The sequence below is a fragment of the Crocodylus siamensis genome, chromosome 4 (genome assembly GCF_052110815.1).
Source record: "Crocodylus siamensis isolate JL-2025a chromosome 4, ASM5211081v1, whole genome shotgun sequence".
Classification (NCBI taxonomy): domain Eukaryota; kingdom Metazoa; phylum Chordata; order Crocodylia; family Crocodylidae; genus Crocodylus; species Crocodylus siamensis.
This window is the reverse complement of record NC_143398.1, coordinates 124110777-124136586: the sequence shown is the minus strand read 5'-3', so window position 1 is coordinate 124136586 and position 25810 is coordinate 124110777. Positions and strand designations below refer to the sequence as shown.

At 43.2% G+C, this 25810-nt stretch overlaps 1 protein-coding gene across 1 annotated transcript in view; it reads right to left on the bottom strand.

The window, feature by feature from the left end:
• The window catches only part of IRAG2 (inositol 1,4,5-triphosphate receptor associated 2), a 54654-nt gene extending 30422 nt beyond the window's left edge, over window positions 1-24232 (bottom strand). The window contains exons 1-17 of the mRNA XM_090041607.1: window positions 23656-24232; window positions 22218-22328; window positions 20444-20624; window positions 20147-20223; window positions 18513-18591; window positions 17469-17627; window positions 14741-14858; window positions 13969-14019; window positions 11869-11946; window positions 10283-10339; window positions 8878-8937; window positions 8701-8765; window positions 8502-8601; window positions 7811-7924; window positions 7630-7731; window positions 4610-4773; window positions 62-176 (exon numbers count right to left, since the gene is read on the bottom strand). Coding sequence (XP_089897733.1) covers window positions 62-176; window positions 4610-4773; window positions 7630-7731; window positions 7811-7924; window positions 8502-8601; window positions 8701-8765; window positions 8878-8937; window positions 10283-10339; window positions 11869-11946; window positions 13969-14019; window positions 14741-14858; window positions 17469-17627; window positions 18513-18591; window positions 20147-20223; window positions 20444-20624; window positions 22218-22328; window positions 23656-24232 — 2208 coding nt within the window. The remainder of the gene's footprint in view (window positions 1-61; window positions 177-4609; window positions 4774-7629; window positions 7732-7810; window positions 7925-8501; window positions 8602-8700; window positions 8766-8877; window positions 8938-10282; window positions 10340-11868; window positions 11947-13968; window positions 14020-14740; window positions 14859-17468; window positions 17628-18512; window positions 18592-20146; window positions 20224-20443; window positions 20625-22217; window positions 22329-23655) is intronic.
• Between the last annotated feature and the right edge of the window lie 1578 nt (window positions 24233-25810).

The following is a 25810-nucleotide window of genomic DNA, read 5'->3' as shown; positions in this document are numbered from 1 at the left end:
GCCGAGAATGTAGCAGGCACTGCTTTCTGGGGCACAGAACATCCCATCACCACTCCCCTACCTGTTTGCAGGAATCTTCCACCTGTTTTCTAGCTTCTTGCAGTTGGAAGCTAAGGGTGTCTACTTGTCCAGCAGCTGCTTCTTGTAGCTGCTTGACATTTTCTAGTTCATGTTGCCTGCAGAAGAGCACAAGGGCAAACCACAAGCAGTTGCTATTTCAGAAAAGTTGTGTCTGGGTTGTATGACACCAGTGACGGGGCTAGGCACCATAGTAAAGCCATCAAAAAGGGTAACGCCTCAAAAAAAATCCCATAGGGCTTTCACTTTGACACAGAAAGCAGATATTTTCTATGCTAGCCCTGCAAATTGCTTCTGCGATGCTCCTAGACAGAGTCAACACAAGTACTACGGAATTCAACTGCAAGTACTACGGAATACCAAAGCAATGTTAAAAACTTGCAAAAACAGATTTTTGTTTTTAGAAAGAGTAGGATTCAATAGAATTCTGTCCCCCACCTCCAAAATCCCAACGTATTAGCAGTGTTAGCAACCATTACAGATACACAGCTTTAACAAGTCAACTATGCAGTACAGTGCAATGTTTCATTGAAAGACAGCCAGGCAGCACTACACAAGCTTATATGCAGACTTTGACTCCCTCAGACAACTGGGAGGCTAGTCTAGGGGGGAAAAGGAGTCCAGGAAAGCTTGTTGCATTTTAAAGCAACCTTACTGAAAACATAGGAACAAGCCATCCTGAAGCGTAAGAAGAATAGCAAATGTGGCAAGTGACCAGCTTGGCTTAGCAGAGAACTCTTCTTAAATTTAAGCACAGAAAAGGAAGCTTATAAGTGGAAACTTGGCTAAACAACTTGGGAGGAGTATAAGAATATTGCTCAGGCATGCAGGGGATGAAGTCAGGAAGGCCAAAGTGCAATTGGAGTTGCAGCTAGCAAGGGACATAAAAGCGTAATAAGAAAGGTTTCTACAAATATATTAACAACAAAAAGGAGGAAGGTCAGGGAAAGTGTGGGTCTCTTACTGAATGGGGAAGGCAACCTAGTGGCAGATAATGAGGAAAAAGGCAAGGTCAACTCCTAGACTACATCACCAGGCAACTGTCTGGGGAGAAGGTGAGCAGCCCTCAGCAGTGAAATAACAGGTTAGAGACTATTTAGAAAAACTGGACATGTGTCCAGATGTGTCCAGTCCATAGGGCCAGATGTAAGGCATCTGAGAGTGCTGAGGGAGTTGTCGATGTGATTGCAGAGCAGCTGGCCATAACCTTTCAAAACTTGGAGGTGATCAGGGGAGGTCCCAGACAATTGGAAAAAGGACAAATACAGTGCCCATCTTTAAGAAAGGGAAGGAAGATTCAGGGAACTACAGCTTTACCTCAGTCCCCGGAAAAATCATGGAACAAGTCCTCAAAGAATCCATTTCTAAGCACTTGGAGAAGGCAATTAGGAACAGCCAGCATGGATTCACCAAAAAAGCTTTGACATGAAGTAAATGCCAAATGAATACTAAAGAAAATTTATATAGAGTCAGTTCAGGAGGGCTTTTTTTTGAAAACAAAATGACCAAAAAGAGACAACACTACATTTATGCAAAACAAAGCCTCTATTAAAAAAAGTAGCCATCCCTCAGCTGAAGCAGCTGGTTTGACAGCACATAGCAATTTCATACGTGCCTGAGCAACCCAATTGCCTTCTATGATGAGGTAACTGGCTCTGTAAATGCAGCAAAAGCAGTGGACATAGTATACCTTGACTTTAGCAAGGCTTTCAATAGCATTTCCCACAGCATTCTTTCAAGCAAGTTGAGAAAGCATGGGTTGGATGAATGGACTGTAAGGTGGATAGAAAGCTGGCTGGATTGTCAGGCTTGATGGGTAGTAATCAATAGATCAATGTCTAGCTAGCAGCCACTATCAAGTGGAGTGTCCCCAGGGTCAGACCTGGGACTGGTTTTGTTCAATCTCTTCATTAACAATATGGAAGGTAAGATGGATTTCACCCTCAGCAAATTCACAGATGACATCAAGCTGGGGGCATGTAGTAGATACACTAGAGGGTAGGGCTAGGATTCAGATCCGCCTAAATAGGAGCACTGGGCCAAAAGAAAATCTCATGAGGTTCTACAAGGATGAGTGCAAAGTCCTGTAGTTAGGACAAAAGAATCCCATGCGTCACTACTGCCTGGAGACTGACTGGCTAGACAGCAGGTCTGCAGACGATGGCCTGGGGGTTAGAGTGGACAATAGAATGCGTGAGTCAGTAGTGTGCCAATCCACCCAAGAAGGTGAACATACTGGGCAGCATTAGTAGGAGCATTGCAAGCAGACCAAGAAAAGTAATTATTCCACTCTATTCTGCACTGGTGAGCCCACATCTGGAGTACCATGTCCAGTTTTGCCCCCTCCCTTCCCCCCCACGTTGTGGACAAGTTAGAGAGAGTCCAGTGGAGAGCAACAAAAATGGCTCGGGGGCTGGGGCACACAACTACTGAGGAGAGGCTGAGAGAACTCTCCTTATTTACTCTAGGGAAAAGACAGAGGGGATTTAATAGCAGCCTTCAACTATCTGAGAGAGTGGTTCCAAAGAGGATGGAGCTAGACAATTCTCAGTGGTAAGAAGTGAAGGAACAACGAGCCATGGTCTCAAGTTGCAGTACAGGAGGTTTAGGTAATATTTTAAGGGGGAAAAAAACAACACAAAACAAAACAAGAAAACAAAAACCACACAAACACACACTAGGAGGGTGGTAAAGTAGGTTACCCAGAGAAATGGTAGAATCTCCAGGTTAAAGCCTGGCTTGTCAAAGCCCTGGCTGGTATGATCGAGTTGGGGCCATTCCTGCTTTGAGCAGGGGGTTAGGCTAGATTACCTCCTGCAATCCCTTCCAACCTTAGGTTTCTATGATTTTATGTGCTAAAAGATGGTGGTGGCACACCAGTCCCTAAAGACTGACCTTTTTGTCCAGCTCTTTTGCAATGCAAAAGTAGTCTAGATGCAGCTACTTTCGTCTCCTCACCATCACAGGTTCAGTGATGGCAGCAATCACCAATGTTTGTGTAGGTCCACCTCCCCATATTTTACTAAAAAAGTACCCCCAGCTGACGCTAGGAGGCAGCAGTAACGTCAGGAGCAGGTGACCAAGATTAGTTCTACTGATACAGCTAGAGTAAATGATGGGAAGTGAGCAGACCAAGATGCCACTGCTGCTTAGTGCCAGCAGACAACCCTGGAGGAGCTGATCTAGGTGGTATAGGCAGAAGCAAATCCAGAGGCAGTACAGCCATATAGTTTCACCTCCCTTTTCAACTGCACTAAATGACAGTAGCCTCTGGGGACTTTTTTTTTTTTTTTTTTTAAGTCCCAAAAGTACATAAGAATCTTCCCTTCTCCATGGAGAAAGACACACCCTAATCCAATCTCTATGCAACCTGGCTGGAGCAGGCAAGAATGGCTTTGAAGCTTCTCCCCTCCCCTAGAACAGAATGGAAAGCAGCAGCAGCAGCCACAGATGGGGAAAGAGGGAGAGGAGATGGACATTTGAGTATGAAGGAGGAAGCCATTTTACATGCTTCATGGCCTACGAAAGTCTCCAGAGGCTCCAGCAGTATGGTTTGTCCACACTGGTTGTGGGGGGAGGGAGGCAGGAGGCTTCAGTGAAAGTGGCTACTCTCATACCCCACTTTCCTACACCCTGGATCCATCCCTGGGCATAGCCCATATTTTGACTGGAAAGTGCATGTTGAGGAGCATATTGTAAATATATATAGCACTACCAACTCCTGCCAAAGCCTCTAGTCAAAATCCAGAAGTGGGCACGCCCACATGAAACTGTCGCCATAGCAATGAGCTACAGAGATGTAGCATCAGCAGGCACTGTGACACCACTACTACTGCACTTGTGTGCCACCAGGACTGTGCAGCTACCAGGACCTGCCGGTGGGTGCTGCACAGTCATTTAGTACTTGCTAAAGCAAGTACAAACTATGCAGTCAGAGGCATGTGTAGATACACCCTGTTTAAACTGGAGTTCACTCAAACTCTTTGGTCAGAACTTTGCATAGGTGCCTGGAAGCCCAATGCAATAGTCCCATCTACATACCTTTTAATTCTGTATTTATTGCTCAGAAGCCATGTATATATTGCAAATACATCTAGTTAAGGAAAAGACTCCTATTGTACAGTCCTGCTTCTCCAGAAATAACTTATTCAGGGAGCTCCAGTCTTTCCTAACCATTGAGGAGCCAAGAAAAGGTGTCGGTCTCAGCCAATCATAGTTTTATCTGGTATAAGGATCAGTTTCCAATGAGAAAGAATGTTTTCATTTTTCTACTTTGCAGACAAACCAACTGCTTGTTTAGTGGTTGCACCTGTGAAATGCGCAGCTTGTTTCTTTACATTTTATTCTGTGGTCTGGTTTTAAAGAGCTGCCAGAAATTGGTCTCCTTATTGTATAGAGATTCCAACTCAAGTAGAATGCACTAAATAACCAAACTGATCAGAAGTGTGTGCCATTTGTTTTCTGAAAACATTAACATTCATCAAGTATCTTGTTTACATTTGAAAGCCAGGGGGAAATAAGAAAAAGGTACCTTGAAGCCAGTTCCTTCCTTAAATGAAATTGCTCTGTCCTTGTTCTCCTCAAATTTCCTGACATTTTAATAAACTCTTTATCCAGGGATTCTGTGCGTTTTTTCAAGAAATCAATTTTTTGACACCAGAGCTTTCTTCTTTCTTCTAGCTTTTGCTTAAGAACCTATGAATTTAAAATTGAGTATCATTTGAGATGCAGGAGTTAAACATAAAAAGTTGACTTCCCCTACAAGCTAGGGTTCTGTAAAGACTGTAGTCAACAGACTACCAAACAAGCTGACAAGAAGGATAGAATTCACAGGACATCAAAATTTAATTCTACTCTCAAATTCTAAAAGGAGAGGGGAAAAAAAGATTAGGACAAAGGTAAAACAGCATGTTCAGTAGAGCTAACTAAGTTCATAAAATTGCTTTTCAGAGGAAATGAAAAAGGTTCCTTTTAAAGTCTTCAAACATGAAGATGTGTTTTGAATGAGGATATTTGACCTACTACAAATACACATGCATCCCCATTGCATTTTTTTTTGCCACTGGAATGTGTGCAGGGATGAGAAAAATCCCAAGCTACTAAATTTATTTTGGAAGACAAAAAACACCAATTCAAATTTTAAAAATGCTTATTTTGTTGAAATGTTGCTACAAAACTATTTAATTATAAGTACTTTTCACAATTTTTCATTTGCCCTAAGAACACCAGTTAATACAGGACTTCCAGATATTTCAGAATAAGTAGTCATGCAGTATACTGCAAAACAGATTTATGGATTTTTAATGCAAGTCTTATGTGATAAGATGGGCAGAGTGAGGCTGCATCTTAAATTTTATTTATTTATTTTTAAGGTTACAGAAATTGAAGAATTTGAGGTACAATTCATATGAATTTATGCACAATAAAGTACACATTTCACTATGCTATTGTGCCATTGTCTATTTTCTGTGATTTGCATGGTCAACATAGCAGGGTCTTCTAACTGGCTGCAATATTTCTCTCAGAACTGTGCGGGGCGCGAGCTGGGCTGTGGCTGTAGCCCCGGTGGGTTCTATCCCCTGGTGTTAAGTTGCAAGAGGGAGAGGTAGACTCGTAATGGTTGCAAGGAAGCTTTATTTGGTTTCTTACTTATGCACCACTGATGTAGATGTGGCTGCGCAGGCAGTTACACTTGGTTCAGTCGAACAACAACAAATAAAGTCTCTCACTTGTGCACCACCAGCGTGAATGTGGCTGCACAGACGGATTCCGTCCTGGTTCAGTAAGAGGCGAAGGGAAGAAAACAACAAAACCCTGGATCTGGGTTGGATGGGTGGGGGGGGGGGGGGGGGGGATAAAAATCGATAAAAAAAAAATTCGAGCATCCGTCCCGTTCTGATGGAACGGATGGGAAGTAAACTGACGGCTCTCGGGTTGGGTGAGGGCGAAAACAATGAACCGCTGGACTTCCCGAGAACCAAAACAAGCCGATTGGCAAACAAACAATTTTTGGGAGACAGAAGCAGCTGTGGGAAGCTGGCCAGGCCTACCCACTTAGCAATGGAAGCTCTGGCTTCTGCTCCCGCTAGCTGACCAAGAGCGATGGATTCTCTGGCCTCCGCGTGGTATCTTTCTGGCGTCCACTCTGGGTAGAAGCTCCACCCCAGTCTTTATAGGCCAGATGACAAGCCCAACCTCAAACCCTGATTGGAGGAACTTTCCCACCAAAATGTTCATGGGCTTTTCCTCGGGGGACGGGGTTTTCCTAGCACATGGCCAGGGGCCACAAAGCAAGCCGAATAGGGACTTTCCCGGATCGTGAGGAGAGTGCTGACAGTACCTGTTGCTGGGCAAAGCTGGCAGAGCCCAGCCGGAGCGTGACAAGAACAAGCTCCCGGTGAGAACGTACTGCAGAGTAACAGTTGGCAGAATGCCAGGCCTGGCAATACCTGAACATATTTTAAAGCCATTGTCTGCTCTGCAGTTCCACTTACGTTAAAAGTTTGTGGCTGATGAATGATGCCAGTTTACATAGGCAAACAGCTGAAGTTGTGCATGTTGCTTTGAGATTACCCCAAATTCCCTTTTCACTAGTAATTAATTTTAGCGTGCTCCTACGCCTGCATACACATGTAGTTCCTAATTCCAATAACATGCAACACTGGTGTTCTACCTAGTTGCCCACAACCATACTTCCACATGCAAGTGTTCAAGCCATAGAGTTGCTAGTTTTATACTCTTTGAGCATCCAGCTCACATTTGAACTCTGGGAAGAGATTGGTGTCTCTGGATCTTCCAAAAATGCTGAGCTACAGTGCCCCAGCTTAGACTGAGAAAGTTGCATCTTCTTCCCAACCATGCCTGCAGTGCTGAGTAGAACTGCTGTAGGTTGGCCATACCTGCCCTACTATATGCTACCAGCAGAAAGCAAGAAAGACCAGGGTACTCACTCTACTAGCTTGTATCTATACATGCAATGGAAGTCATTACCATTTAATATTATATTGCTGCTATCTCTTACACCTTGTTAATACTAAAAAAAAAAAAAAAATGTTACCTATTGTACAAGTTTTTACCAATGATTTATTAATGTTATACAGCAGGAACTACAGCTTTAGTACACCTATACCATTGTCAACAGCAAGCAATTTTCCTAGTATAAGCTAGGCACAAACTGCAAGGCCTACGTTAAACTACAGTGGCAGAGTCAGCAGGAGGTACGCCACTCACTGATGAGTTAGGAAGTAGTTTACAGGCAAGAAGTTTCACCACAGTAGGACAAAGATTTAAAACAGTGTTTGGAGAAAGTGTTAAAGGAAGTGACATCTAGGTCCTTATAGTGAGGGACAAAATAGGTGCAAGTCAAAAAGAATATGCACACCAAAGCTACCCAGGTTTTACATTGGAAAACCCCCATAACATTATCAATTCTGTCCTTAAGACATCACTGAGAACTCAAAATACCCACCCTAAGATTTCTTGCCCATTTCAAGGAAACCATGGCTTTAAAAACACAAAGGTCCTCCCCCCACTAAAACCAAGGTCACTTACCACAAGCTCTCTCCCCCAAGTTTCCCTCATGTTCACCTCAGGATCCAGTACCCACTGAAAAGAGGTCACCACAAGTTCCTCAGTTTCAGAGGCTTCCTCCTGCTGCAAGAACAGTTTCAAAAGGCTTTTGGCTAAAAGATTCAATACATCTCTTTCTACTCACTTAAGCTAAAGCACATACCAGTTTTTGGATAGTAGCCTTAAATTCTTCTCTCATTATCTCAGGCCCTTGCAGTAACAATAGTACCTCTCGGTCCAGTGATTCATCCAAAGGTGTCCATTCAAACCTGGTGATCTTTAATCAAAAAAAGCCCACTAAGTTTATTCTGATCTCTTTTGAAGAATGCAGACCCCATAACCAGTAGCATTTAGAACTTACAAAAGCATCCCTAGGTTGTGTTCCCCATCATGTCAGAGCAACTGGGAATTTGAATTTTAAAGTGCATCATGCCATGGGGTAAACCAAGCTGTTGAATGCTCCGACTGTGGCAGATTTCTGTGTCCTACCCTGATATCAAATAGCAACAGTGGATAAGCTGTTACTGGTCTTGACCCAGAGAAAGCAACATGAAGTCAGAATGAAGAGAAGCCCTTTATTTTGCAGTGCTTTGAGTAGGACTTCATTACTGGCTACAGTACTTAAGATTTTTCCTTGCGTCAGGAAGTTCTCTAGCAACTTATTAGAATGAGGTACGTATGCAAACTTCTGCAGAGGAAATCCTTGCATTCTCCCCATTAGATTTTTAAAAAGCTACCCAGGCAATTATTTTTCATGGCTTCAGTGTCTTTTCCATAGAAAAGACAACAATATCTCCTCAACTAGTAATGAATTCTCTCTCTGCAGCAGATCGGTCCAGACTTTAATTGCATACCTCTGGAGACTGAGCAAGTTCTAACTCAGAGTGCAAGGAATCTGCCCCTTCAAGAAGGTTCCTGTTATATTTGCAAATTAGTTGGAAGTGTATGCCATTTCTAAAAGAAAAAAAGGAGCAAAATTGTGTGTTAACAAGAGGAGCTAGACAACCTATTTTTTGATGAAAAACCCTCCTAAAACTTCTACAAGATACTCACGAAATCAGCTCTTGTTGCATTTGTTGCATGCTATACACCAGTTTATTTTTTTCTGCCCGTAAAGTCTAGAATTAAATTTTTTTAAAAAGAACATGTTAGTTGCTATACATATAACAACAACATAAAAAAAAAAAAGTTGTTCTTTCACCCTTGCACAAGGAAGATCTGTTATCATACCTCTATTATTGAAGTGTATTCCACAATGGCAGATTTAAGATCTTTGATATCCAAATCTTTCTGCAAAGGATTGAGGTTGGAAGAGGTAGAGTTGGTGGCACAGAACCCAATGATTAACAAGTTAAACAAGCCGCAGGCACCCAGCTCGGGGTGGGGAGCACTGGGCCCCTGCGCAGCTCAGGCAGGGCGGGGGGGGGGGGGGGGGGGGGGGGGGAGGGAAGGGAGGGGAGGAAAAAAAAATTAAAATTAAAAATCAGGCTTGTCACTTTTCTTGGGTGGAGCCTGCTTTCCCAGGCTGCTGCCAGGCTGCCTACAGGGCTTCCCGCAGAGCCCCCGAGCTGCATGGAACCCAGTGCTTCACTCTAGTGTCAGCAAACGATCTCCTCAAAGGAATTTTAGTTGCTGCTCCCCAAGTCATTTTAAGGCACACTATGCCACCAAATGTCCTACAGCAGCTGGAATTAATGTGCAATACACTGCTGAGGCATGCAAACACCGACACCATTAAAGAGGTGCAAAAGCATTTATTTAAAAGGTACTGTGCGCACATGCCTCTTGTCTACACACAGCCCAAGTTAGATTAATCTAAGTGTAAAGTGGGAAGATTACATTAGGTTGGGTGGCCATTTTTAATGCTATCTAAATCTTCCCGAATGCCCGTATCTAGCGTAGCTGGTCATATCCAGAGAGTAAGTGTAAGTGTATGCCCTTGACAGAATTCTGGTGCTCAAAATCTTTATTAGCTGAGCCAGGGGGGGAAAAAAAAAACAAAACAAAAAAAACCACACACCCTCAAAGCTCTCTTTTCAGTGGAATCCTTATCAAGATGGGAAAGCATATTCACTTGAACTAAAAATCAAAAGACAGATCCCCAAAGGCTTATATAGTTATTTGGCTTTCCTTGTACCTCATTTACAAATAGAGCTATAAACTAGAGCACAGACTGCTTGAAAGATAGCCCCAAAAAAGCAGAAGAAATTATGTTCTATTCTGGGCAAAGGACCAATTTGCCAGGTTTCAAACAATAAGGAACAGTCCACAAAAGTTACTGTTAATTAAACAGAAATCTCCCTCCCCCTTGCCAGAAAAACATAAATGTTATCCTCATCCATGCTTTCCATCTGCTCCAGAGAACGGCTTCTGAAATTTTTCCACCTTTCCTGGAGTCTGTAGTTTTTGTTGCACAGGGACAGTATCTACTTATCCAGAGCCAGATCTCTACCCCTAAATTTTGGACAGCAGTGTCCAGTTCCATTCACAGAGAACATTTATGGGGTAAGGTAATATTGCATAAAAATATTAACATCAAGAGTGTTACCAGAAGACTTGTTTCATTGGCTTTTCCCCATAAATTGAACACCACATTTAAAAAGTTTCAATCTCTAATGTCTCAAAAAAAACCAACCTGGAGTAGACTTGCATCTTTATTCACTGCAGTAGTCTCATAAACATGTATTTGCATCTAAAAGGGAAGGAAACATTTAAGTAGCCTCATGGGCCAGCAGAATTAAGTGCACTATGACAGTCTGGTTCTGTTTAGCTCTATTTCTTGTTTGGAAATATCAGTTACAAGCTTCAGAGATGAGCACCATTAAATTTAATTTTTCCTAGTGTGCCACAAGGTCACAAGTATCCTTGTAGGTCTTCTTGGACTATTATCAGTCCTTCAGTCTAAGAAGGCCATGTGGCAAAAGCCATGGGTTTTCAATGTTGATTTCTGGTCCTTAGTTGCAATAAGCATTAGAAATTAAATGACTCACATTTCTAGGGTCAGAAGGGACCTTGTAGATGAAGTCTGACCCCTACTCTGGGCAGGAAAGAGCACGGGGGTTAAATAACCCCAGCTAGGTGCCTGTCTAGTCTTTCCTTTAATGCCTCTAAAGGTAGGGGAAAGCACCACCTCGCTTGGAAGCCCATTCCATATTTTGGCAACCCTTACCATAAAGAATGTCTTCCTCATGTCCAATCTAAAATCTACTCTCCTTTACTTTGCAGCAGTTATTTCTAGTAACCTCTAGGGGCTCCCTGCCAAACAGAGTATCAGGGAGCCCCTATTCCCTGCTGACCACACCCCCATGATGAGTTTGTAGATAGCCACAAGATCACCTCTCAGCCTTCTCTTGCAGGGGCTAAAGAGATTCAGGTCCCTCAGTCTGTGTTCATAGGATCTTACCTGCAGGCCCTCAACCATGCAAGTAGCCCTCCTCTGAACCCTCTTAAGATTATCCACATCCCTCTTGAAGTGCGGCACCCAAAACTGGACACAGTACTCCAGCTGCAGCCTGACCAATGCCACAGAGGGGAAGCATTACCTCCCTAGACCTACTTGTGATGCACCTACTGATGCAAGAAAGTGTGGTTAGCCTTACTTATTACCTCATCACATGGGCGACTCATGTTCATTTTTGCATCAACCAAGACTCCGAGATCCCTTTCCACTGCTGTAGTACTCAGAATGGTACTTCCCAATCTGTAAGTGTATTGGAGATTCTCTCTACCCAGGTGCAGCACCTTGAACTTATCTTTGTTAAATTGCATCCTATTCTGATCCGCTCACTTCCCCAATCTATCCAAATCTGCCTGGCTTTAATACCTGCCCTCCAGTGTGTTTACTGTACCCCATGCTCATTCTCTTCTCACAAATATTTGCCTGGATGTGCAGTTCAAATAAGCTTTGGAAGGACGTGCCATTCCCACAGACTTATTGGTGGCCATGATTGAACATTTAGAAAAAAGTAATGCAAGGATGTTAAGAGTCTGGGGTGGGAGGAAGGGAAGCCACTGCTGTTTATACTAGTTAGAACAGTCGACAGAAGTATCTACACTTGTGACTCATCAGATCTGTACTATAGACAGACAGGCTGGGGGAGGGGGGGGGAAAATAAAAACTGTATAGCTTCCGGACAGTCAGCTATTAGACCAGAGGAAACTGACTTTTTTTGAAGCCTGTTTGAGCAACAGTCATGAAGGTAAAAGTAAGGATACACTTACTTGGAGCTCAGATACATTCTTGGCCAACTCCAGAATCTTTTTCTGAAGGCCATCAGCATCCAAAGCATTCTTAATATTCTAATAAAAAAAGCAGACTGTTATAACAACTAGTTTAGGAGAGTTACTGTATCAGTGTGGAGGAGCTGAACAAGAACACAAGGAATAAGATCTCCTCCTCTAAAGCCATAGCTTTTTGATTCACTCCTCTAAATAATTCCATATACATGCAAACCCTGCCTTCCTCCCTCCACCCCCAAATATACTTACATCTTTTAAAAAAGGCAGCTACTATATACCCTACAATAGGGGAGAATTTACTTTTAGTGTTGCTATTTTATGTCTCTATACCCTTAGAAACCTTTCATTAGTAAAGGAAGCACACCATGAACTTGCCCCATTCAGTGCTCTTAGGATTTTAGTACCTCTCCTCTTTGTCCTCTGGTCCCTCCCCACTCAGCAGCTCCCAAAACTGAAATGGTACAATCCAGAGAAGTTTCTAGGCTCTGAAACATTAGAGGAAAGCCTTCAACCCACAACATGAAAGCTATTCTTAGGAGGTGTGAGAATGACTCATATCTAGAAGAACTGTGACATTCCTGTTGACCATCTGGAGAAATGCATAAGACAATTCATTAAGACACAGATTCTGAATCAGGGTATTGTGGTACCCTAGGGTGCCTTAGTATATGGTTAGCACTATTTAGGCAAAGCTACACATGCATTTGATCTGGGATCAGTTTACTCACAAGTAAACTACTTACAAGTAAAACACCCAGACAGGCATCTACACATGCAGGGAAGCAGGAGCAGATTTGCTGCTAATGGCAGCAATCTGCTCCCACTTCCTAGGGTGCTGCTTCAGCCACCACTAGGAGGGGCTCTGGGTACTAGGTCAGGGAGGACCAGAGGCTGGGACATTACACCGTGCCCCCAGGGGCTGCCTGCTGCCAGGGTGGGACAATGTTTGGACAGCCCCATGCTCTGATCTGCTGGTGGGGCAGGTAGCAGTGAGCTAGCTTCTAGCTGCCCCACCAGCAGATTGGGGCATATAGCTGGGACCTGTCTTTGACCAGAACGGTTCCCATTCCCCATCCCACACACAAGGCAGAGGCTGAGGAGCCCGATTCCCACTCAGCTCCATAAGGGCACAGCTGGGTGGGGAACAAGCTCCCCAGCCTGTTTCCTGCCCAGTTCTGTGCTTACAGAGCTAAGCAGGGAACAGGCTCCCCAGTTCCTGGCAGCAGGGAGCTCACAGTGCTGGCTCCACTGTCACCAAGGTCTCCCAGCTCTGGCCCCTTGACTGTGGAGCTGGTGTTGGGAGATGGGGAGCAGTGGCTGGCAGACCCTTAACTGCAATTTTGGAACCGAGGGGCTTGGAGCTGGTTGCTGCTGGAGCAGGGGGACAGTCCTTGCCTGGGCTCCACTGGCAGAGCCCCTCCCAGGAGTAGACAGCTCCTAGGGGCAGGGAGCAAATCTCCTGCCCTCTGGTGGACAGCTGACTGGGAACAGATTTGCTCCTGGCTAGGCACCTATACAAGTGCTACTGAACTGTTATTAATTGAAAGTAAATTTGCTATTTGTATTTTCAGGTAGCAAGTTTAGTTGCTATTAGCAAGGTTTACTACATAGAATGTATGTGCACATGTAGATGCACATGCTTACTGCACAGTAAACTACACTACTGTGCAGTTAAGGATCTTGTGTAGACATGCCCTTTGATATGTAAACAAATTCACAAAATAAACCCAGACATTGCAAATAGAAAGCTATAGTTTTAAAGACTTTCATCTATGAGTTCTTCGCAACAGGAGAATTGTTCTAGTATTTTTCCAGGGTCAAAAAACAAGAGCTAGTATTTTTCCAGGGGGTGCCTCAAGTCTAACAAGTGCTATCCTGAGCCTAAAAAGGTTAAGAACCACTGAACAAGTGTCAAAGCTACAAAAAACAACAGGTTTCCCATTTCCACACAACTTTATTTCCGTTTGTGCGCTATTTCTTATGGACCGTCATTCCCAAAGTATTTTAACTCATTTTCTCCACCCCTCTCCTTTCATAAACAAAACCATTATTTTTTTTTTTTTTCTTTCATACACATTGTACCTCTTCTTGAAGATCAGAAATCTTGAGTATGAGACACTGATTCTCTTTTTCCTGGTTAAGTCAAGAAAAACAAAAAAAGGTCAGTCTGTCCTATTTTAGTGGGAGACTTCCTTAAAACATTTGAACTATTACTAGGGTACCATAGCTACTTTTACAAATTAATGCTCTGCCTTGATGAACTTGTAAGCTTTTTCTCAAATTAAGTCAAGGAGCCAAAAAAGATAGGCCCATAACTGTATATTAAATATTATATGAACTGTTGTAATAGAGCCTTGGGGATTTAAAAATCAGAGAAAACCAGGATCTCCAGGATAGAGAAAGTTCAACCCTAAATATCTCTCTCTCTCTTTTTTTTTTTTAAACTATCTTGGCTTCACTGAAAATTTTCCAGTTTACATCAGCACAAACAAAAGAAGAGCATTTTATATAAAAGTTACATATGGAATTTGGAGCTTTTATGTTCTACTCCTAGTTATGCTGCTAGTATACAGCACTAGGTGTTAAGTCACAAAACCAACCCCTTTCAGCAACTTTTTAATTCAGATGGTCTAATGAGCAACAAGGCTCCAAAAATAGGAAGGAAAAAAACCTTAAACTTCAAGCATTGTACTCCAGATTCGGAGGTAGCAGAGAGGCAGTTAGTACAAGATAGGTTTCCTCTCAAAAGCCACATGACCTAGTGGCAATAAGAAGAGAACATGATTTTATATGTTAGACAGTTCACCCCAGGCATTACAGCATGCTACTTTTACAGAATTCTAAGAGCACCTACAAGCTGCTTATTCTGGCTCAGAAGTTTGTGTCTCTTCTCTTCCAAGGAGTTCAGGTTACTTTTCATTTCTTCCAGTTCCTCCTTCAGTGAATTTGTTCTCATAACAGTCTGCTGGGCACTATAAGAAATAATCTAGCATAAGAGAGAGTAGAACAGCCACTGTATTGCCTTATATTCTTGCTTATCCACTTAAAGACATCTGCTAAATATGTATCAGTTGGGATTAAACCTGGACTTTTTGGCTAGTGCACCATCCTAGATTTTTTCCAGTCTTCACCAAGGCCAACCACCATTACCATATTTACTGAAATAGAAGGTGAGGTCCCTCCTCATTCAGCATGGGGGGGCCTCTAGTATTAGAATCCAGTATGGGTCAGGCAAGCAGCTGCTGCAGCTCTGGCAGGACCAGGGTAGCAGGCAGTGTGCACAGGAGAGAGTGTGGAGAAGGTGGAACATGAAGGAAAAGGTAGCAGGGAGATTGCAGGGAAAAGGACATGGCAATGCAGCACAGGAGGCAGCATGGGGGCAAGAGCAAGGAGTGGGGAGGCAGGTGGGACAGGAAGCACAGCGAGGGGAGCACAGTACATGGGGAAATGCAGGTGAAGGGATGCACAAAGCAAGGGAAGTTTAGAGAAAGGGACATGTGGAACAATGGAAAGAGGAACAGAGTGAGGGGAGTGCAGGGCAGGGGCATAGGGAAGGAAGGGGCACAGAGCATCAGGCAAGCTTCAGAGGCTCTAGCCTCAACTCTAGCTGGGGCTGGAGGCTGAAGCTGGAGCTGCTGTGACTGCCTGGCACTCCATGGCCCCAGCAGAAACCAAGCAAGAGCAGCTGCAAAAGGTAAGGGGGTGGGGGACAGGTACAAGAAAGGGCATGGAACAGGTTGCCTGCCCCCTAGCTACTTCTTTCCTTGTGGTAGTGGTGGGAGGGACAAGTTTAAAATGATCCTCTAATAACTAGATTCTAGACCTGGAAAATGAATATTCCACACTTATAATCTAATAATTGGGGGGTAGTCTTAAATTCAAATAAATGTGGTATTTCCAGTTAGCCAAGGAAAAAGGATTCATTCATTTAGCCACACTTACTTCAGTTAGTTCATTGTAACTAGTACCAAATTTCAAGTTAGCATGCATAGACAATACTTTCCTAGTGACCACAGCAGCTATCAAAGTCTTGCTTTTGCCTAAAGGACGTAGGCCATCACATGTTCTACATTCAGGATGCACAAATATAATCTCACTAGCTCCTCTTCTCCTCCAAAGGAAGGCCACTCATATGATTGGGAGCCTCCGTGGCCAGCCCCATGAGGAGAGGCTGAGGGACCTGAATCTCTTCAGTCTCCACAAGAGGAGACTGAGGGGGGGCGGATCTTGTGGCTGCCTACAACCTTATCAGGGGCCAGCAGCAGGGACTCGGGGAAAATCTGTTCACCAGGGTCCCCCTTGGAGTCACCAGGAACAATGGCCACAAGCTGAGGGAGGATAGGTTTTGGTTAGATATTAGGAAGAACTGCTTCACAGTAAGGGTGGCCAGAGCCTGGAATGGGCTTTCCAGAGAGGTGGTGCTCTCACCTTCCCTGGAAATCTTCAAGAGGAGACTGGATAGGCACCTGGCTGGGGTCTTATGACCCCTCCCACCCCCAGTGCTCCTTCCTGCCCATGGCGGGGGGTCAGACTAGATGATCTGTCTAGGTCCCTTCTGACTCATTAATTCTATGATTCTTGCAGCTAGCTCTGAACAGTAGGTCCTTGAGAACATTGCCAAAATCCTTTGTTGTACTCTGCATACCCTTCATGGGAGAGCAAAGCCCGACTGTATAGAATGGCTGCCTAGGTTTCCCCATAAAGCCCTGATGAAAGATTGGCTGCATAATGGCTGTGGCCTGTTGCTGCAGATGCAAAGATTACGGAGTGTACTGTATCAGAGGAAAGTCAAATGTGTTACAAGATGCAGAGCTGTGCTTTCAATACTGATGAGCCTCTAGGACACAGCAATACCATAGGGCAAGCAAGATGATCCAATATTTCTTCAGGTTTAAAAGCTGTCATGTTCATAGTCAAGCTACTGGGCAATCAGAATAGACAAGTGAACTCAAAAAGGTCTTGGCTTGTGTTGTTAGCACATTTTAGAAGTATCCCACAAAGTTATACATTCACAAATTGATAGGCTAAAGTCAGTGACTGGCAGTAATACAGAAGTCATAGTGGGCTTTTTTAAGCATCTCTTTTTAAAGACAGACTGCATTGTCCACCACCCCACCAAGTCTTCAGTGAGGGGAGGCTAGATTAAGATTGAATAACATCATTTGTGGGAGATACAAGCACAGTTGGGACAATCACTAAGAATCTGAAGTGTGCGCACACGCATGTGTGCAGGCAGCCAAGAGTGTGCACCCTTAATTGTAAATAATTCAAAGTAGATGGCAGAATTCAAGAACTTCACATGGAAATTATAGCCAGTACTATTTCTAGTTAAATGCACTTTTGGAAGAAAATAGTTGAATCAACTCCCCACCCATGAAAGGCTTTCTAATCCTTCCCAGTCAGTGCTTTATCACATCTAAACATCTGGGGAGTATGTCACTTCCTTTCAGTTTAGGATTTTAAATACTTCTCATGTTTAGGCTAAGTGGTAAATACACCCCTCCCCACCATACATGCACAGTCCAGTTGGTCACCATTAAACTTTGGCTATTGCTTTTCAATGAAGTTGTGATCAAATTTACCTTTTCACTTGATTATGCAGTTCCTCCAAGTCTCCCATTAGCCTGTTGTTAGCCTCCTCCATGCTTTCCAGAGCCAGCTTTAATTTGCTGTTCTCTTCTTGAAGTTTTTGGTTGTTAAATTGAAGGTCTGCTACACAGGTAATCAAGTCAGAGGTCTCTCTGGATTCATTAAATAAAAACCCAGTCAATCACATTTCTACCTTCTTCTTGGTATTTGTCTTCAAGCAAGCTAACCAGTGACTGCAAGCTCACCAGTGTGACACTGACCCTGCAATGCTCTTTTTCTGGAAGATTGCAGGCAAATCACTCTCTGGCTCATATGTCCTGATCATACGCAGACTGCACTTACGATGCAAGTCATTCCATTAGTCTGAATGGGACCACTGACAAACATGTTTAAGTATTTGCAGATTAAGCTAGTCTCTCCTTTAATTAGCCAGTTTTCTTGCAACAACAGCAACTTGTAGTTATTGAAATTTTTCCCTCACCCCCATTTAAACTTGCAATGAAAAAAGAGAGTTATAACTCAGGGAAAATTTCAAATGACTACGACTACGGCTACCGTATGCTTGAACTATGACAGGAGATGTGATTGAAAAAAGCATAAATTTTGAATTTTTAGTTGAGACATCCTAAGCATCTGGGGTTCCCCTAGCAATGCAACCCAAGTCAGAAGGACAACAGTAAGAGTTCACAATAAAAAAAAGAAGGGATAGAATTTCAGGTACTGATCACATGTTTTGCACTAGTGTCAAATAACTTGAATTTAAGAACTGAAGTAGATTGATCATACTGTCAGTGATGTCAAACAAAAATATATATATCAGTCAAGTAAGTAGTATAAGAGAAATTCCAAGAGAAGTTACAATAAGGCACACGAAAGTGTCAAGAAATAACAAGAACCAGAAACAGTTTTTGCATGTTCAAGACTACAGCAAGAAAGAAAAGGAATGCACTTCTGACAGAATGATTCTGAGCTCAATAGATTGCAGGCTTATGAAAAAAACCCAGGGCATTTACTTTGAAAACCATGAGTGAACTTACAAGTCTCCTTTAGATGCATCTCCACCAAAGGCCTCTAAGCTTCCTGATGTAACATTCAGCCTAACAGAAGCCTTTTTTGCTGAAAGAAATTTTATTCCAGTTATAGTTTAGAAAGAAGGAGTGCCACTTCCTTTCTAAACTATCCTAGAAGACGACTCTTGGCCCGCGTAACTTAAGTATGACATAATAATACAGTAAGCAACCCAGAGTTTTTCTACACAATGTGTAACCATCTTTGGGATACAAACAAGCCACAGAAATGTTATGCATTATGCACAGTACAACTTTGTGGCTTGTTTGTATGTCTTAAACTGAAGGCATAGCAGCCAGTGCCCAGCTGAGTGTTAGGATCAGGCATAGGGTATCCCCAGGGACTCGGACATAGCTGTCCCTTATGTAATCAGGCTGCAGGCAAAACCAATTCCTGGACCCTGTATCCCTGCCCAACCCTGGTGGCAGATGGGGGACACCACAAGCGCAATATCAGGGAGCATCCATCTCCCCAATCTGAGGCTCACTGCACCTTAGACAGCAGGTATACAGCTGGGCTGCATACACATTTAAGGGTCTTGATGTGTGTCAGTACCCTGGGATTAGGGAACCTGTCCCTAGTCGAGGTTCCCCATGCACCAGGGATGGCAGAAAAAGTCACCTGTGCAGCCCAAGTGCAGATGTGATTTTCAGGTCTTGTCAGGATGGATCCCTGGGATCAAGGAGAGGCCCCTTCATTTTAGAGTCCCAGAGTATGGGGACCTTTAAAAGCTGCGAGTACAGCCGAGTTGCACATACGGTTTTCCAACACCCCTGGCTCATGGACACCCTGGGATCAAGGAGGCTCTCCCAAGCAGGGTTCAAATTATGGGGGAGCTTATGGGGGGGCTTAGCCCCCCCATAAGAGACAAGAACCCCCATATAAGATTTGAAAACCATAGCCTGGGGGGTCTCCAACTTTCATTATGACATTATGATGGGCAGCCTGATTTTTTTTGCAGACCCCTCTCCTCCTCCGCCTCTCCCAAGAAGAGTCAAAGTATAATTTGAACCCTGATTCCCAGTCCTGGCAATTACTCCATTGTGGCTTCATCTGGGCTGCATGCAGTTTTTACATGTTGCAGTCCATGGGAACACTGGGACTGGGAAGCAGCAGCAGCCTGATCTCGGGAATCCAAGGTGTGTAAAATCTCAGCAGGAACAGGGTTTAATGTCCCCAGTGGGCCAAGTCCTTCAGCTCCCCCTCCTGGAAGCCTCTGATCTGCTGTATCCACCAACCCAGCCAGAGCTGCCAAGCTTGGAGATTTGGCAATCTGCTGATTATCCATATAGTGGGGGCTGTGCTGGGGACCAAAATTTCAGACCCTGGTTCAGTCCCCAACCTCAGCTAACAACTGGGCTGCTTGTTGGGCAGCTGCTTGGTGGGCACCCAGCTTCCAGCTTGTTGGAGCAAGGTGATCCTGGTATCAATCTCAGGCACCCCCTGCACTGGCAAATAGGATGTGCTATTTTCCAATCACACCCTGTCATGCATGTCTAGCACAGCAGGAGGCATGACAACTGGTACTGCAGATCAGACCCCATCACACCTTTAAATGAGTATGTCAGCTATCCAAGAATAAAAAAAATTGTGTAATCTGTACCTGCTGGAATGATTTCATGCAATTTCAAGTCAGAGTCTTCCATACTTAGAGTTATTTCCTTGGTGGCATCACCTTCCCTGAAACAAAACAAGCATTTCAATTACTCAAAACCTATTTACACCTGCCCTGCCCACTTACACAGCTTAGGTTTAAACACATTTTTTCTTGTGGACTCATTGACTAATTTGTGACTACAGTGTGGCTTTGTTTTAGGATTCTCTGGCATGCAGTTACCATGATTTTCATTGTCTTGTCTCTATAGGTACTTTATGGTATTAGAGGATAAGACCAACTTACCATTTTCTTCTGCAGTCTTCAATCCACTCTTTCATGGTTGCATGAAATGTTTCAAAGTCCATTGAAATATCCCTTTTATCAGGATCAAGCATATTACATAACTCTTCAAGACCACTGTCATCCGACCCCCGGCTAGTTGTATGCCTCATATAATCAACTATTGTGGAAACTGTTACTTTTCCTAGAAGATGTAGACAGATTATACACCATATTTAAAAAAGGCAAGATAGACTTATCACCTAGGCAAAGCTAATAAGGCCACTGCCAATACATTCTCCAGAGGCTTGCTATTCTAGGGATGCTACAGCACAGATGTCATCTTGAGAAGCGATAGACCAGCTACAGACAATAGACATCCCAGCATGACATGGAGAAGTAGGCACTAGGCCTGTGCCAAAGCAGCTAGTATTTGTTTTGTATTTGGCAGACAGTCATTTGAGTTGCGATTCAAATCACTGTCCTGAATCTATTTGGCCAAATCTCCAAAATCACAGGCCTCATCCCCTGCCTATTCTCCCAGCTCTGTCAATTGTTGCCCTGCCTGGTCCCAGCATCCCAGCTCTTTAAAAAAAGCCCCACACCCACCAGCTCCCTACTGCCCTGCACAGAGGGGCTCTGCCATGATGTGTTTATGTCTGTGCCTGTTTTTTTAAAGGAATGCTGGGGCCGGGTAGGGCAGCCATTGATGGGGCTGGGAGAGCAGGCAGGGGATGGGGCCTGGCAGGGGTCGCCTCCTCCAGCCCCAACCCCTTCTGCCCCCTACTTACCATCGCAGAGTCCCTGTGGCAGGGAGTGGGGACTGCCTGAATCTCCAAATTGATTCAGACCTTTTTATTGGTCTCCCAATTTGATTCAGATTTGGAGATTTGGCCACCAAATTGGACTGAATCTGCTTCAAATTGAAACATCGGCACCCACTGCTTTGCACAGTCCTAGTAGAGACCATGCAAAAATTTTGGCTTTAGACCCAGGGATATTCCTGGGGTGAATTCCTGGCCACAATTAAATCAAACAATTTAATCTTTTCCATTTCATTTTTATGATTTCACACCAACATGACATGTCTCTGCCTCTTAACATGCAAATCTACTTTCCTGCCCCCACTCCCCTACACACACCTTAGATGAAACTTAGAATCCCGATGTTAAGCAATTATAACTGAAGTGGGGAGCAATTTTTTTTTTAAATGGAAGATGCTTAATAACTAAGTCTTAAATTTTACAAGAAAAAGTCAAAATTACATTTCTTGCAATATTTCAAAGAGATGCATGGAAAGACCCCATCCACTAGAAGGACATTGGCATTTTTCTCCCTTTTTCTGAAAATAAGTTTCAGGAAAGATGTTTTCCAACAAACTGTTTATCAAAATAATTTTTGTTAGGTAAAAATAATATAATCAGCTTCAAGTAGATGACTAATATCCAACTCTACAAAACCAGGACTTTAAAGAATCATGTTCCTTCCCTACCACAGCTATAACACCTTTCAGAGAATCAAACTCCGTTTCACAAATATTTAGTCACAGGCATGTAAGTGCCCTAGTCTTTTAGATGAGGAACAAAAGCACAAAGCAGATTGGGGACTGTCAGTTTCCCACACAACTTTATCCCTAGTTCAGCCACAAGCATCTCATCCCCAAGATTTCAGGTTACAATTTAGAAAACAACTTTCTGCATCTTTTGCTGTGCATGTATGCACCTTTAGCAGCCATAATAAAATGAAAATCTTGACATTTTACTGAGCAGAAAAGACCATGAAGCCAGTAGTAGCATACCTTTACATTCTGTGTCACAGGCATAGAAGATAGTAGTCAGCAAGTCTTCTTCACAGATCAAGCTCACATTATAAGTATCATCAGCTTTATTTTCTAGTGATGACCTCCATCCTATGGAGGAGAGACTTAGAGTCTGCCCACATTTTTATTTCATTTCTTTTTAAAAGTTACTGTGATCAACATTCAGGAACTTTTTTTTTTTTTAAAATAGCATAATCTTATCATAGAAAGTTAGGGGTAGAAGGGACCTTGGGAGGTCAACTAGTTAACCCCCCTACTCAAAGCAAGACCAGCCCCAACTAGATCATCCCAGCCAAAGCTTTGTCTAGCCAGGGTTTGACATCCTCCAAGGATGGAGCTTCCACCACCACCCTGGGTAACTTACTCCAGTGTCTTACTACCTTCCTAGTGAGAAAATTCTTCCTAATATCCAACTTAAACTTCCCTTGCTGCAACTTGAGACCATTGCTCCTTGTTCTGTCATCTGCCACCACTGAGAACTACTCCAGATGTGGCCTCACCAGTGCTGAATAGAAGGGAATAATTAACTTTCCTTGATTTGCTGGCAACACTACTACCAATACAGCCCGGTATGCTGTTCGCCTTCTTGGCAACAGGGGCACACTGCTGGCTCATATTCAGCTTTATTGTGCACTGTAACCCCCAGGTCCTTTCCTGCTGAGTTTCTGCCCAACTAGTCAGCCCCCCACCTATACTGGTATATGGGATTGTTCTGTCCCAAGTGCAGGACTTTACTTGTCCTTTTTGAATCTCATGAGATTCCTTTTGGCCCAATCCTCCAATTTGTCTAAATCACTCTGAATCCTAGCCCTACCAGCATATCTACTACTTCCCCTTCTTAAACTAAAATCTCTGAACATACTATGTAAAACTAAGGCTTTGACCTTGTAACTTACAATTTGCACATAAATCTTCCAAAATCAGGGTCTTTCCCTGTATTGTAACTCACAAGTCTGGAAGTGAATACACTTCAGGTGGAAAGCAATACATTTGAGCAAGTTGTATGGACGAAAGGACTCCACACTCTTCTTTTATGAAGAGGGGAAAGGGTTGCAGAACAGAGTTGGGCAAATATCTGATAGTTTTGGTCCATTGGAGAATGTGGAGGAAAAGTTATTAGAGCCAAAGCAATATTGTTTGGGTTTTTCCTTTACCCTTTTTTTTTTTTAATTTAGAAGTTTCATTAATAAAATGAAATGTTACACAAGGAGAAAAAAAAAGCAGCATTGTTCTGAAAAACATTATTTTTTGACCAAAACAGTTTGAGACTATATCAATTTTTGGTGAAGGTTTGCCTTGGTTCAGATGAACCTACAGCAAGGTAAATGCTTCTGCAAGGTTGTGTGTAAAAATGTGCATCAACTAAACAGTAGGAAATCTAGATAGTTTGTTGCAGGTATCTGTGGTTTGTTTTTACCTCTTTCATCCAAGGAAAATTTCTTTGAAAAAGGAGACAGGAATACAAAATCTCTTGTCTTTTGATCAGTTGTTAAGAAATGCAAGTTAGGACTTGATGTCAGGTAATTCATTTCATGAGTTAGGTCTTTATATTCGGAGTTGGAGGCTGCAGATGACCAACTGCCAGGATTGTCCTCTCTAGCTGGGAGAATAAGTGGAGAACAGCTCTCACTAAGGCAGATTAGTCTCCGTGGCTTGCCGCTGCACTCTTTACTTTTAATGAGGGAATTGGCTGCTTTCCCAGGATAGAAGTCAGAGACATCTCTAAAACTAGGGGATATAGCCTGTAAGTATGGAGAGAAAATATTATTCTTATTAGGACTTCTGGAACATGGCATACCATCATAACTTTTAAAAGTCCTTTTTTTCAATAGCTCTTCTAGATTTTTCCTGGCATTATTCTGTGGGCTATCAAAGTTCCTGGACTGAAATTTGGGGATCTGTAGAACAGGATTTGAGAATTGGTCCATCATCTGGATAGTTTTGATCTTTCGGCAAATACTGTCCACCGGATTATGACGTTTTGTCTGTGCCATTTTCAGACAGTGTTGGTGAATGAATATCCCTCTTGAACAGTCACTGAAAGAAAAGGGCCAAGACAGAGATTAAATACTGATTTAAGTACATAGTTTGCAGCAGTCTAAGAGATGGTATACAAAACTTGTTATGGTAGCACTCAGAAAATTCTTGGATAACATCAGCATGGTTCTGCAAGTCTGCAGCCACTCTGTTTAAATTATTAATTTTAGGTAGAGAGTCGATTTAAAAAAAACAAAACAAAATACACACAAAAACCCACCACTTCTGAAAATTTAGTACTTTAACTTAAAATTAAAGCTTGATTACAGTTGATTAAAGAAAACCTTTCAGTTGATTAAAAGAAAATATCTAAGCATGTTTCCCTTATTTGATTATTGGAGGATCATCTTAAATTCATCCCCATTACCAATGCATTGGGAAAAGCAGTGGTAGGGGCCCTTGGTAGACAGTAGGGATCTGGCATCAGGGTCACAGCTCATATTTGACCCACTCTCTTATATTTGATTCCAAGACAAGGGGCTCCTCCCTCCTCCCATGTTAAGTGGGGGGAGAAGGGGGATGGGAAGAAATCTCATTTTGGAATTAAGTTATCACTTTACGTTTATTTAAGATGTGCATGTTTTCAGATGTCATCTTCAGAAGATAACCTTTTCCCACTTAAAGAAATTATTAGCTCTGATTTTCTTGTCATTCCTAATCTAATCAAGCTGTTTGCTGAAACTAAGCTGTCCTAATCTCTCAAACTTCTATTTGTAAGGGAAAAATGTCTCCACTGCTATCTATGATCTAGCCCTTTTCCTGCTCCCACATGCACTCTTAAAAGAGACCCCCATCAATTACACATGTAGAAATACTGGCATGGACAAAACATCAGCCACCAGTAGCATCTGGCTGCTTGGTTCAGATCCGAACTGAGCATGTTAGACAACATATGCCAGTAGCTGCCAAGGTGTTGTTAACTGGAACTATAAGGCTTCTGGCAAGTTTAAAATAAAGCTTATAACATACCCTAAAGTTCCTATAGTATTGAAACTCCATAACATGAGGGTATACCCATGTAGCACATAGCCCTGTGTGGAGCTAAACACTGCCTCCCACCCACCCAGGGGCACACTGTAAAAATGTAACATTTTCAGAAATTCCCCAAGAACTGTTTACAAAGGTATTTTGGTATTTTGTATTACAAATAGATGCTTTGAAAATTCCACTAGTACCTCGAACTCCCATATAAAGTCGCTCTTGTTGGTAGGGGTGCACCGATTCAGATTCTGGGGGCCGATACTGATAGCTGAGTTTTAAGGAGGCATATCGACCAATTTCTGATATGCAGCCTAGCAGCTTGAAGAGCTGTGCCCAGCTGTTAAGTCTGTTGTGGTGGATGGGGAAGGGGGGGGGGGGGGCAGATCAAAGGCCCCTGCAATGAGGAAGTGCTGGGGCAGGTGCTGCCCAGCTGGGGTGAGGTGGGAATGGGATGAAGCCTTGACTTGTCCAGGGGGTGCAGGGGTGGGGGAGCTGCTCCCACCACTGCAGTCACCCCAGGAGGGCATGGGGGGGGGGGGAAGGCATGTGTCCCC